At 46.4% G+C, this 14,027-nt stretch overlaps 1 protein-coding gene across 3 annotated transcripts in view; it reads left to right on the top strand.

Annotated features, from left to right (window-relative positions):
- LOC142582172 (uncharacterized) overlaps positions 1-14,027 on the top strand; it is a 673,231-nt gene that overhangs the window by 368,654 nt on the left and 290,550 nt on the right. The window contains exon 1 of one of the 3 annotated variants that reach the window (XM_075691570.1): positions 1,681-1,841. The exons of 1 other annotated variant lie outside the window; for it this stretch is intronic. In XM_075691570.1, the coding sequence (XP_075547685.1) occupies positions 1,748-1,841 (94 nt within the window). In that variant the 5' untranslated portion in view covers positions 1,681-1,747. Of the gene's footprint in view, positions 1-1,680; positions 1,842-14,027 lie in introns of those variants that run through there. One more of the 3 variants, XM_075691568.1, reaches the window with a different exon arrangement.

Here is a 14,027-nt window from a genome sequence, read left to right as displayed (position 1 = left end):
TTTTGTACTTAAGCATGTGAGCAGTTTGTTACTTGCAACACGAACAAATGCTTACTAAGAAGGAACAAATTTGAAATCCCGGCATGTGCAAACATGGAAAGGCTGAAGACCTTAAAAGACTCGGAATTTTCCATCATGAATGTTTACCAGCACGCCCAACTGACAGCTATTCTAATGTTGAATTCCAATGGTAGATCGCGAGCGCTCGGCAGGATCACGAACGGAGCGCGTCGCTCCGACTAAGATCGCTCTCATCTGCTCACACCATACCTGCGAAGGGAATGCGCTGCGCTGCCGCGGGGGCGCTTAGTACAGGAAAATCAAGTGAGAGGACGCTAGAATAGAGAGAGGAACAAGAGCTTGGAAGCGAAACACACCACCCCATTTCAAAGAAGAAGCTTATAGCATCCATCCACTTATGCGGATCATCCCAGTATTCCATGCGCTTGTTTTAACGCGACAGCGTTAAGGAGCTCGTGTCGCAGAAAACCCGGTGTCGTCGGCGTCGGTGTCGGCGGCGTTCGCCGTGAGCGATAAAGCCCAGCAGGCACTTCATGAATAAAAAACAACTTGCAAGATGGGCTGGGTGGGAATCGAACCAGGGTCTCCGAAGTGTGAGACGGAGACGTTACCACTGAGCCACGAGTTTTTTTTCTTTATTTCCAATGTGACAACACAAAACAGAGAAACCAACACAAAAATGTTAAAAGCGCCAACCAGTAGCTTGTTGACGCGACATTGCTAAAAACGTTTTAATGACACTAGGTCATTAAGTACAGGATACCATGTTGGCTGTTCGTCCTGGGACTGGTACACATCTCGGATATAGGCAATGCTTTCAATGAAGTTTTCTCTTACCGATCTTACAATAGGATCTGCATGTCTGACAGCCATTCTTGTTTTCCACATGTTATGCATGCTTAATACCATGAACATGTCATAGGGCACACCCCCGTCATTGTTAACCGCAAGAAAGTTAATTCCATATGGTGTGAGGGGCAAAACTTTTTTTCAGCGTTCTCTCGAGGACGTCCCAATGAAAAATTGAATCTAAACAGTCTAGGAATATATGTGTTACTGTTTCTGGCTTGCGGCATAAAATGCAATCAACTGACCCGGGAAGAAAAAAGCCCTTTTCCTGCAGCCAGGGTTTGACTGGGAGCGTGCCACTATGGAGTTGAAAAAAGAAAGTTTTCACAGACGACCGAACCGGCATTTTTTTAACTCTCTTTAATACATCCTTACCCGGACAGACAGAAAAAAATGGCTCGATATAAAGGTACTGGAAGCATCACGTCACGGAGATCTTTGTACAATTGTTTCTTTGATACTATAATGAGATAATCAAAAGAGAAACGTACTCGAAGAATCTTGAAGGCACTTACAACTTCGCGTAGATACCCGCACAAGCCGTTTCCAACACTGAGCCACGAGTTCGATGCTTCAAAGCGGTACAAAAGCGCCTCTAGTGAACGCGGTGTTGCCTTAGAAAGGCTCAGGCGTGCGTCGCTTGCTCAGGCGCACATTTCGTTGTCGCGCCGAACGCTGCGTTGCTCGACGCTCACCGCGTCCGATGCGGGGCGCGTAGTTGCTGCGCCGTAGCCCATTGTCTTACACCCCTTGGCGGGTCGACGGGAACGCTGTCGCGTTCCACTCTTGAAGGCGAAGCTTAAGCGTCCTCCAATTTTTTCTTCCGGTATTTCGCACGAGAATCGCACGTGTTTGAGCTCTTGGACGCACCGAAATAATGGATCACACCGGCTGCTTTGAGTTTTTGAATGCCAGCCCTGCAGTGAGTGTTCTGGTGAATTCGATGGTTTCTGGAGTGCCGGAAACGCAAGGTACGTGTCATGTTACGGTCTCTCTGCGCTGAACAGATGTGAACACAAAGGGATTACGAACGCGGCATTGCCGCTGAAATTGTTTATCGGCAAAGGGTCATTAGTTTTCTGTGTAGACGTCGCGCGTATCGACTACAAGGCAGTTTTTTTTTTCAATTCAACGTTCGTTATTTACGAATTGCAGAGTTCGAATAAGTCTGAAAAGCATGACATCAAGGCGACTGTTTTAATCCGTGCGCCGTCAGGCGTTGAGCCGATAGTTGGATGCCGTCGCTCAGCACTGGCATCTTCCACTGTACTGCTGTATTTTGCGGGACAGACCTTACTTTATCTGACAAGGGAGGGATAATGTAGGCTCTATTTAGTAAGCAGAAACTATGGTCACTGCCTAGAGCTGTATCACAGTATGTACCGCAAGCTGTCAGCTTTGACGCAGCTATGAGCCGTGTATAGGAAGTGTTTCATTGACTCGTGATAATGCTGTTGCGAAATTGAAATGATAATTGGACCTCACAGATCGATTTCGAAAAATATGCATTTGAGACCCGTCTGGTGCTTGCTCGACGAATTCAGCCTCTCAGGTGGCACAAACACCCAGTCAAGGTAAGAATATACTCTTGCAGCATGGGGCACAACAACCACAAGCAACCAAATATATGCACAATACGTCAGTGAATGAAGTGGAGCGCAGTATATTTCTGAAGACCTCAAGCGGAATTAAACTATGTAGTTTACATTTCTGAACATGCTAATATCGACCTGCTGTGGTTGCTTGGTGGCTATGGTGTTGGGCTGCTAAGCACGGAATTTCATTTGTAATCATGCTTCATACCTATTATTTTTTTCACGACAATGTCAAGGTGCAAAAAGTTGTAACCGTGGTAAGTTGGTGCTTTGATGAGTCTTGTACAGCAGTCTTGGAACTGCTATGAACTGGAAATTCTAATATACTACGAAACTAGGAGCTATACTATGCTAGGAAGTGTCATACTGATTTATGTTTTTCATGTTTGCAGGCCGTTGTTGTGAGTGGACCGTAGGTAAAATGAAATTACTTTTAGATTATTATGAACAGTACTTTCGACGAGTGGGACCTATGAAAAAATTTTGAAACAAAAAGGAAGTATTGTCAATGATAGCCTTGAAACTCAAGGAAACTCTTGGAGTGCCGAGGAAGGCAGACCAATGCTGCACACGTTACAAGACTCTAACGAAGCGGTAAAAGACAGCAGTGGCGCACAACACCAAGTGTGGAGGCTCCCCAACACCAGTGCCTTTTGAGGATGAGGTTGAAAAAATTCGCTGGCTTGATGACAGCCTGGAACTAGCAGAGCTACGGGACAGCCATGGGATAATTTCACAAAAGGCGAGACACAGCCCCTCCTCCTCATCACGGTCACTCTGTTCTCAAGGCATCACCGACAACACCTCTGATGAATCTGCCAGTGTTTTGGAGGACTCGCAGCCAAGTGCCTCACAAGGATCTACATTTTCTATCAAAAAATTGTCGAATGCGAAGAGTGCACGAGTGTCAACTGCAAGAGCAGAAGAAATAAAACTGTTTTTGAAGAGATGGAGCGCCTTCAAAAGTTAAAAGAAGAGCAAAAGGCTGCGCGTGAAGAAGAGCGAAGGTTGCAACATGACGAAAAGAAACAGTACAGAGAAGAAATTAGAAAAGAAAAAGCTGAACGACACCAACGAAAATGGAACTGCTCAAACGTTTCTTGGGATTGCCCGAAGCTAATTAGCACTCATGCGTCGGAGTGGTTGGGACGTATGTGCAATGTGATAATAAATTCATATTTTTTCTACTGACAAAGCTTTGTTACATAGCACACTGTGCTGCTCATTCATTTGTATTTAGTATAGTACAGTGAATTTTTCTTTTGAATTATATTTTCATGCGTTAAGTGGTTCAACCCTCGTGTTCGTAGCCTTGCATGTTTTTCTATCACTATAGATGGGTTCCCTGCAAATTCACGTGAACTAACGAGCAGATCACACTCCAATCTGATGAGAGAATTATCTACGGTGCACATGTACAGTACTGAAACAAAAGTAGAGTTCAAATTTGCATATTTTGCATAACAAGGATTCCTAAATTGTCAAATTAAGAAGTGACGCCATTATAATAAAACAATAAAAATGGCATGTACCGTGTGAAAATACGATTGCCCATGAGTTTTAGCCTTGCGGATAAAAGTAACCAGCAAGACGGGACGCAAGGCAAAAAGATTTGATACAGCTTGAAGATCGCCCGGCGCCCGTTAATCACGTGACAGTTTCTTCATAATAACAGAACTCGACCTCGCTTCGTATAGGCTCAAGGGATAACGGATAGAACAGAACTGTACCGGGATCGGGACACATGGCACTTCTGGGCTCCAGCCGGGCCCAAGACACTGGCCAATGCAGGGCTCACTATACATAACAAGGAGCCATTACAACCAATGTAGCAATTTATTACACTCCTTACGCACCTGCCATTTTCATGAGTTCATTATTTGTTGCACAAGAATACTACTTTTGCAGCACTGCTTCCAGCACCTTGCTCCTTTTTATTTCTCCCAGTCTGCGCAACAAAGTTTCTTCGGCAGTCTCATCCAGGTCATCGGTGCATGACTGTGGATGCCACTGGACATATTGAGGTGTTACATCATCATCTGGCTCATCTGGTTCCAAATCTCCGCACTCAATGCATAAGTTATGCAGTATGCAGCAAGCAATAATAAATTTGTTCAGCCACTCTACAGTGCGTAGCTCAAGGTAGATTAGTTGACGGAATCTTTTCTTTAGGTTGCTAAAACTGTTTTCTATTAGCACCCTCGCTGCTGAAAACGTTTTGTTGAAATCCATGTGCGCCTTTGACAACGCTCCATAGTTTCTGAATGGAGTCAGTAGGTACGGCCTGGGGGACAGGCCGCGTCTCCAAGCAGGTGGTACGCATTGTCCTCGCAGAGTTTGGGAAATTTCTTTGAAAGTGATGATAGCTTGAAGATTCGAGAATCGTGAATTTTGCTGGAGCTTCCAATGCAGGTGTCAACAAATCGTCTTTTGTGGTCACAAACCGCTTGAAGGGTTAATGAGAGGTAATGGAGCCGGTTGCAGTAGGTGGAAGAGACCTTGTCTGGGCATTGTATTTTGATATAGGAGCCGTCAAGGCAGCCAACAACACCAGGGATTCCAGACACCTGGTGGAAAGAGAAACAATGCTGTAATCACTGATACATGCAGAAATGCACTCTAGTGCAAACAATCTGTAGCACAAGTATTTTTATAAATAGGTGAATGCCAACCTTCTGGAATCCACTCGACAGTTTTTCCATGTTGGAAGGAAATGTCAATAGATGGACCCATGGTGAGGAGAAAGTCAGCCACTCTTATCAGGATTCTGTGAACAAAATTCTCTGACAGATCAAAGCGGCTGGCCACCGCCCTCATGCTTGTTTTATTGGCTGCATACCTGCAAATATTTAGAAAAATAAATGAATTTGCACGGGATGATAGAACGCCGGCCTGAATTGCGATGCTTTTGCTATGCAATTTATTAAAGCAGAATGAATTTTCGCTCTTTTCACTTTCGTTTGCGAGGCTAAACACTTTAACGTTTGATATTCCAGTTATACAGCTTCTGTGAACAGTAGCGGAGACATTACAGGAATGGTATACATGTTAACAATATTTCCACCGTGCTTCAATGTAGAAGCGATTATGCAATAACCGTGAAAAATACACGAAGAAAAAGTAACTGCGATACAAACTCCAAGCGGCATTCGTCTGTAGCGCAAGCGGCCGGGACGCTTCGTTACAGCGGGGCCAGTGTTTCGCGGCTACAACGCGGGTGGGCTGGAGCCTAATCTACGTTACATCATGGTGAGAGACTTGGACCACTGCACTCCAGCCACCGCACAACGCTAGTAAACACATTCTCGACAAGAAGCAGCGCGTTGATGCCTTGCCTCCCGGGTGCGCCGGATGGCGACCTCCGCGATCAGGCAATAAACTTTTTTTTTCAATCAATAAAGAGCGCGAAAAATGGGCACAAGTACGTAAACATAAGTGAACTGGCCATACGAAAGTCAGCACGTGAGTTTCTGCAGACTTTGCGGGCACTCCGCCGTGGCTGCGTCACTGGCACGCCGGCGAAGCAGCAAATCTCGCAATCAGTTGCTTCGCTACAGGTCGTGACAGACGGAAGTGCCTGCGGAAGTTGGGAAAAAAATAACATTGCAGAAAAAGACTTTTTTTGTTCACGCTAGTACCACCTAGAGCTGTACGGTACCTCGTCGTCCGAGTATCGCCGAACGACGTCCTCGACGAAGCCAATCACTTTAGGCCTCTTTGCAGGCAGGCGGAACATCACATCAAATGCCCGTTGGCACACAGCAGCGTCACACTCACTGTCCATGTCAGAAGAATCATCACTCGACTTGGAAATTGGACTGTCTGAGTCGGAGCTGTCTAGGAGCGCGAACAAAATCGCACGGCGCGAAGCGGCGTCCACGTTTCCCATGTCGTCCATAGCTGCCCGCGACCGGAAACAGGCGACCGTGACAGGAAGCAGAGGCGGGTGAAGGAAATACGTCACGAGGACTTCCGGTCAAATCTGCCGATTTCGGCGGAGCAAATACTTTTGCTCCACGGAGCAATCCGGGATCAGCGGCTGGTCCCAATCTGCCATTGGAACACACAGCTCACGCTCCCATTCTTCCATTAGAATAGGATTGCTCCATAGAGAGCAGAAAAACTTGATCTGGATCTGCCATCGGAATTCAACATAAATGTTACAACTTGATTAACCGGTTACCTTTCAGAAATAGTTGTCGCCATTTGTCACAAATGCGCCACCGGCTCATTGGGGCTTCTTGGAGGAGGTTGTTGAAGGTTTTTACTTTCTTAAGACTCGCTTTAGTATGGATAATATTTTTAGTGCCTCCCGCAAAGAAATTTGTGCTGCACGAATACACACATTTTTTCCTGGTCCCTATTATCGTGCGCCTCTTTTGGAATGTTATTATCTAGATGTACTTAAGCGTGTCCGTCGAATGATCATTCCTCCAGGTATCACATCTTTTGTTACTTTAAAGAGACACTAAAGACACATCCTAAAGACACATCCTTCGGCCGGCGCTTGCCATCGTGCATCTCCACAGCAGAGGAAATGGAAACAAAGGGAAAGAGAAAAACAGACGGGGGCACGATCGGTAGACGCTGCCTCAGGACATTGAGACGACGGAAGAGTGCGCGCGCCCTCCGAAGCCCGCCGCCGAGCCGAAGTAACCATCGGCCGGCGGCGGACAGAGGGGGCGGCCGCCGGCAGAGAGGAACACGTACGCACCTTCAGACGCCCCGATGTGGTCTCCTCGGGCCCTGTCTTGCGCGCGTGGACCCGGAGCGCACGCAAGCAGGTCGCGAATCCCGCGAAAATGTCGGCCAATGGGTGAAGCCTGTGGAGAGTCCCGCGAGCGGGATAACAGCCGAGTGACAGTGCTTTATTACTCGCTGCCACCCCGTCCACGCAGGGAAGAGAGGGACATGGAGCCCCCGGAAACGCAGCGCAACGGCTCCACACAACCACCGCGAGCGTGCCAAACCCTACATCCCTCTTGCCCTTAAATGCCCCCTACCAATGCAAGGCTGGTAGCTCCGGTGCCCGCCAAGAAAAAAACACAAAGTACAAAGAAATAATGATTACAACGCAATGCCGGAGCTATCCATTGGCAGCTAGACCCTGAAATCACCCGTCTCCACAAAAAAAAAAGAAAGAATAGACATCAAAGAAAAAAAACAAGCCAATAGGAGAAATTAAATAGGTAGGTCTGAGGTACACAACAGCAACAAAAAAAGTCCACACAAATCCATGCTTAAACGCCACATGCGCATTAAAAGCACCCACCGAAGTAAAAGTGACACTAACAATAGAAAGCAAATGCTGATATACATAATGACACCCGCCGCGGTTGCTCAGTTGCTATGGTGTTAGGCTGCTGAGCACGAGGTCGCGGGATCGAATCCCGGCCACGGCGGCCGCATTTCGATGGGGGCGAAATGCGACAACACCCGTGTACCTAGATTCAGGTGCACGTTAAAGAACCCCAGGTGGTCGAAATTTCTGGAGTCCTCCACTACGGCGTGCCTCATAATCAGAAAGTGGTTTTGGCACGTAAAACTCCAGAATTAAATTAATTATTATACATAATGACATTCGTACACAAACGCGAACAAGCGAAAATAACAAGAGGTTGGCCTATACCATTAATCAAAGAAAAGTAACGTCAACGCTGCAGAAAACGTACAAAGAATGTCCTGTGGCTGGTTTCGTTCCCGAGGCTGGCTCCGCCCGGGTTGTCCTGCCGTCATCGCCGCGGGGTTGGGAGGGAGCGTCCCCTTCTGCGCGCGCGACGGGGGATGTCCGAGGCGCTTGCTTCTTCGCGGAGAGGGCTCGTTTTGTGGCTTTTGTCTCCGCTCGGCTATTTCACTGCCACTTTCGCCCCTCAATTGATGGTGCAGAAGGCACCACCACTAACCGATCTGCCTAAATGGAGACTTTCGGTGACACAGGGCATAATAATAGTGCGTCAACTATTGCGGCTTAATTAAATTTTAGCCAGGAAAAGCGTGCATCAACTGAAAACTGCCCGGCAGGCCACTGAACCGCACCAACATTAGGAAACTGCGCATATTTGCCAATTTAGCCGGTTCTAGAGGCACCGTTTCTTTCTGCACAGCCTAAGTCTGTGCAGGAGCCTGGCACAGCTGCGCATAATTTTTGGTCGCAGCCTTAATTTCATGGTAGGGTCCAGTCTTTCGAGTCAGCTGTGGTGATTATGCGGATTGTCCCAGTGCTCTTATGTAGCACGTATTGTGCAGCAGAAAGCTGTCTCGGGAGTTTCTCATGCTGCTCCAGAATCTTCTCATTGACACTTTTCATCTACTCATATAGTTTGTGAAGTTGATTAATCGAGGGTAATTATGTATTTAGACGGAATACAGAAAAATACTGAGTATTTTCAAGCGACGGAAAGCAGCATCACATTGACTCTGTCCAACTATGTTTTTGCATGTTTTTGAATCTTGGTGCATGGCAGTTGAGACACCCTGTATGTAATTACGGGAAAATGAGACATCCACCCATTCCTAGCCCTTGCTACAAAGGAAACCCATACGGGTTCCTCGAAAGAAAAGCATCGCAATTCATGAAAAATTCCTTCTGGTCCGGGGCTCCAACCCGGTATCACCGCCTTTCCGGGGCAGCCACTCCACCGTTAGAGCTAACCAGGCGGCTAGCAGGTGGCGTAATTAATTACTTCTCTCCACCTTGCGGGTTTCCGCTGAACTATTACGTCGGACCCTGTATATCCTTAGTCAAGAGTGCGACGAAAGTTCGTCTGGTCAGGTAACATGACGATGAAGACTCTGTGGTCACTTACCGCGGGTGAAGGTGAAAGTCATCTTCAACTTATACTCCTACAAGCCTACTGAACCTGAAGCTGCCGTCCTACGCAAGGGAACGAATTTCAACACTGGTGTTTCGCCCAACCCGACGAGAGCAATCTGTGCCGTGGAACGCGCCGTCGTTATCCAATTTCCTCCCGAAACAAAAGAAGCTTGCACCGGCGCCAATGGAGTTCTGTCCAAGTGGCGCATGCACCGCCATCCCCGAGCCCGGTTTTCACCAGCTGAGGCTATCGTGGGCCTTCGGAACAATGCTCCATTGCAATCCTTCCTGCAGATAAGGAAAACTTCGTCGTGTTGCTCAACAGAAGTTATTACAATGAGAAGATGAAGGAGTTGCTCTCAGACGAGGATACCTACGTCGCAATCCAAAAAGAATATTTCCATGGCAAACCTGCTAATAAAACTGCAAGAGATCCTCCCCAAGGTTTTTAAATTTGTACCACCTCAGCAAAAGCATCTCTACCATCGCTTCTTGTGTTCTGACGGGTCTCCAACTGCAATATATGGCTTACCAAATGTTCACAAGCCAGGCATTTCACTACAACCAATTGCCGACTTCACAAACTCAACGCTGCACCGGTTATCAGGGTTGCCTGCACCAAGTGTTGGGCCTGCTCGCCGGCAAGACAGCAGTGCACATTTCGAATTCTTCAGCCTTTGTAGAGAAAGTGCGCGACATTTCCTTGGATGAAGACGACGTTATAGTGTCATTTGACGTGAAGTCGCTCTTTAGTTCCTGTCGACGTGGCCGTAGCAATTGGCAGAGATGTCTTACTGGCCGACAACACCATTACTGAGCGCGCCCCTTTGGAGCTACATGACGTTTGCGAGCTTTTAGAATTTTGTTTCAGCAACACTTACTTCACTTACGGCAAACAGTTTTACAGGCATGTCAACGAAGCCGCCATCGATGCTTCCATTCCCGTTACTACCGCCAGTTTGGTCATGGAGGTCGTTGAACACAAGGCCATCACCGACTACGTTCCCACGCCAAAGGTTTCCATCCACTACGTAGACGACTGCTTCTGCATTGTGCGAAGGCAAGGCGCTCCAGTCCTCCTGCATTCATCTCAACTCAGGAGAAGCAGCCATACAATTTCCTACAGAATACGCGTGTGAGAATAGCCTCGCCTTCCTGCATATCCTCGTGCGGCGAAGTGGAACGATACTCTCATTTACTTTGCACAGGAAGGCAACTCCATACCGGCCGTTACTTAAACTTTAAATCATGACACCCGGCTTGCCACAAGCAATCCGTCGCCTCGTCTCTCGTGATGAGGGCCATGCGCATCCGCTCAAGTGACGACCAAATGCAGAAGAAACTGAAGACAATTCGTCGTAAATTATCCGCGAACGGGTACCCCAAGCAGTTTATCAACAAAATGGAAGCTGGTGTCCTCCATCCAAAGTCGCTTCTAGGCAAGTCATTTACAAAACGTGCTGGCATTCCATATGTGCCTGGCGTCAGCGAATCTCTTATCCGCGTATTCTCAAGATACGGCCTTAGAAAATATCGTGCATGCCGTCCAACAAACAGAAATCAGCTTGTTAATGTAAAGGATCGGCTAGAAAGCAAGAATCACCCAGGTGTTATGTATAAGGTACCATGCGCAGAATGCAACTGCACTTACATCAGCGAAACCAACAAATACGCAAGAAAATTAAAGCAGCACCAGTGAGACGTCTCCAACAAGAAAAAAAAGCACCGAACGCCCTTGCCGAACACGCTGACAATAGAAGTGATCGCATCTATTGTAAAAACGCTGCTATAATAGCTAAGGAAAAGAATCAAATGACACGACTTTTGCTGGAATCTTTATTTATTCAGACGACGGACAACAGTATCAACAAGACAGATGGAAGTCTGCCTGCTAACTACACCCGTCCCCTACGTCACATTTTGGCATAAAAACGACTTGCGGCTCTTGCCAGTTTTTAGTGTCCCGAAAGGTCTCTGTGTAATACTTTCACCTTTACTTGGTCAGTGACCGCAATTTCATCAATTAACCTGTATATCTTTGCGGCTTTTCTCTTGCTGTCAATTGCAGCTTCCAAAGCGATGATCACGTTTGCCTTCTGCTCATTAAAGAAAGACATGATGTCTTGAACGAAACAAAACTCACCTTTAAACCTTTGCCCTGTCGTTGTCAATTCCCTATTATGGTGATAAGTATTGCGGCAAAACAAAAAACATTCATCAGCCCTTTAACTCTTTGAAGAAGGAAGAGCAGTGAGGCGGTATTACCTCAAACGACGCATCTATGTACATATAGGCATTATTATTATTATTATTATTATTATTATTATTTTTAATTTGACGTTTAGTTTGTCTGTAATAAGGTACATAATGCATTGCCCTGACTGCCAGGTTTCTGCTATACAAGCCCACAGAAGGCTTCTGCAGACCTAGCAAAATCATATGTACAATTTGATTATTTGTAATAAAGATTATTATTATTATTATTATTATTATAGACCTTGGCTTAGACCGGCCTGCTTGTGTTGTTTTGTATATTGTGTGGCAATAAACATTATTATTATTATTATTATTATTATTATTATTATTATTATTATTATTATTATTATTATTATTATTATTATTAAAGGACGCCGCCAAGGAGTACGTCGTTTGACTGTGGAGGGTTTTATTCTTATTCTTTTATGAAGTAGTGACGAGTGCAAATACCGCCGCATGGCAGGCGGGAATTCCACATTACTTACAACTTCACTGTGAACTACGTAATTGCGAAAAGTAGATTAAACTCAGCATAACGTTAGCGTCGTCTTAGCGGCTAATTGTGGTTTAAATTTTTTCGGGTTAGTTCCGATAAAACAAGAGTTACAGCCGTTTTCTGTAAGCGTATACTCCCTCCGTAGAGGGCCATATATTGATAGCAGGCGCATTTTCTGTTACTTTTACAGCCTCACCGTGAAGTAACTGATTACGACCAGTACATGAAACTCGGCGTAATGGTAGAGTCGTCTTAGCGGCTAATTTCCCTATATTTTTTTTCGAAGATACCTACATTAGAATGAGGGCTACAGAGCATTCGCGAGCAATTGCAGAAGAAAATTTTCACGTGTCGACGCGACGCGTATACGCTGGCGGACATCGCCGGGGGGTAGCGATATACAGCTTCGCTGTAAAAGTAAAAAGAGCCATCCGTGCAATTTATTTACCCTAAGACAACAGTTATCACAGCTTGTTTCCAACTAACACCAAATGCGACGTGTTGCTTCGGCCTAGGTGCAGCAGATAAGACACTAGCTCGATGACGAAGGTTTTCATTATTTCTTTTATTTAGTTTTGGCTAACGGAGAAGGAGACTGTTCGAGAGCGCTGCTTTATGATGTGGGTGGGAGTGAAGTCACGTGGTATTTTTCATATTTCGCGGGGTTTATTTATCAGTCCGAAAAATATTGTACCCAATTAGTACGTCGCTGAACATACCGCAGTTAGATGTCCCTTGGCTGTGCCTACAAATGCCTCATTGACGCTTTGATAATTAGGACAGTATTTCTCGAGTGAGATAAATAATTGCAATTACCTAAATAAATCTCAGTAACGGAAATGTTACTGGCGGCTACTCCATTGTACTGGAAACAATATACACTAGGCTTTCTTCGAGTAATCCAATTGCGCTTTTTTTTTTAAATCTTGGTACATGATAGTTGTGTCCACCCTGTGTAGTATATGTCTCAAACGTGAACATGGCTCAACATGTCAGCGTCAACACGCCATCGCGTGCACTCTTCGCAGTACATCGCACGAAGTTCCACCTCCACGATTGTCTAATTGCGCTCAAATGGAGCTCGGTTTGAGCGTCTGACGTGGCTGTCGAGTCACACCAACGACAACTGAGCTATGGATTATCCTGTAAAGTACCAGCTCCCGTGCCAGGAGCGTGTACGCCAGCCACGTGATGCTGCTGCACTGATTGCTGCACTATACCTTAGCTTTCGCTACGTATATCCTGGCATAGCCGAGCTACGCAATTGCCAATTTTTGTTTCGCACTTTTAATATTTCAATCTGAGAAGAGCTAACGTACATAAACAACATGCGCTGTCGCATGGTGCTTTTTTTTCATAGCATTTGTTTGTGGGCTGCCGTTCCCAAAATTCCGAGGAATACCTTTGTAAAGAATGAAAGACAAGGTATGAGCAACTTTGGTGGTAGAGTACAGGGGTCGGGCATGTGCGGTTCAAAATTTGGTTGGAAATTCTTTTTGCCAGAAAACGCCGAGTTTTCTGCGACACGGACCACGTAATTACCGCGTTAATATATCTGAGACTTTACAGACACTTCACTCTGTGCAATCCATCCGCAACACGCAAGCCCACTGCATGCCCGTTATAGTATCCGCACGCCTATATGCTGCATTTCGTCCGCCCTATCTGCCGGCGTCCTGCTCCACATTCTGACGACCTGGTGGGGCGGCGTTAGTGGTTGTTCTTAGCGGCAGCTAAGCCAGCTGCGAGTTGCCGCCGGTATCCAGGTCCACGGCCGCTCGTTCTAAATGGGGGTGTACCGTTTATTAACGCGATCGGCGTTAAGGACTCCGTGTCGCAGAAAATCTGGTGTTGTCGGCGTCGGCGGCGTTCCGTGAGCGAAAAATCGCGGAAGCCAACTCATAAATAAAAGCAACTTGCAAGATGGGCTGGGTGGGAATCGAACAAGGGTCTCTGGAGTGCGAGACGGAGACGCTACCACTCAGCCATCAGTTCG

The sequence above is a fragment of the Dermacentor variabilis genome, chromosome 5 (assembly GCF_050947875.1).
Source record: "Dermacentor variabilis isolate Ectoservices chromosome 5, ASM5094787v1, whole genome shotgun sequence".
In the NCBI taxonomy this organism is placed as follows: domain Eukaryota; kingdom Metazoa; phylum Arthropoda; class Arachnida; order Ixodida; family Ixodidae; genus Dermacentor; species Dermacentor variabilis.
The sequence above is the reverse complement of the archived record's forward strand: the minus strand, read 5'-3'. Positions and strand labels throughout refer to the sequence as shown.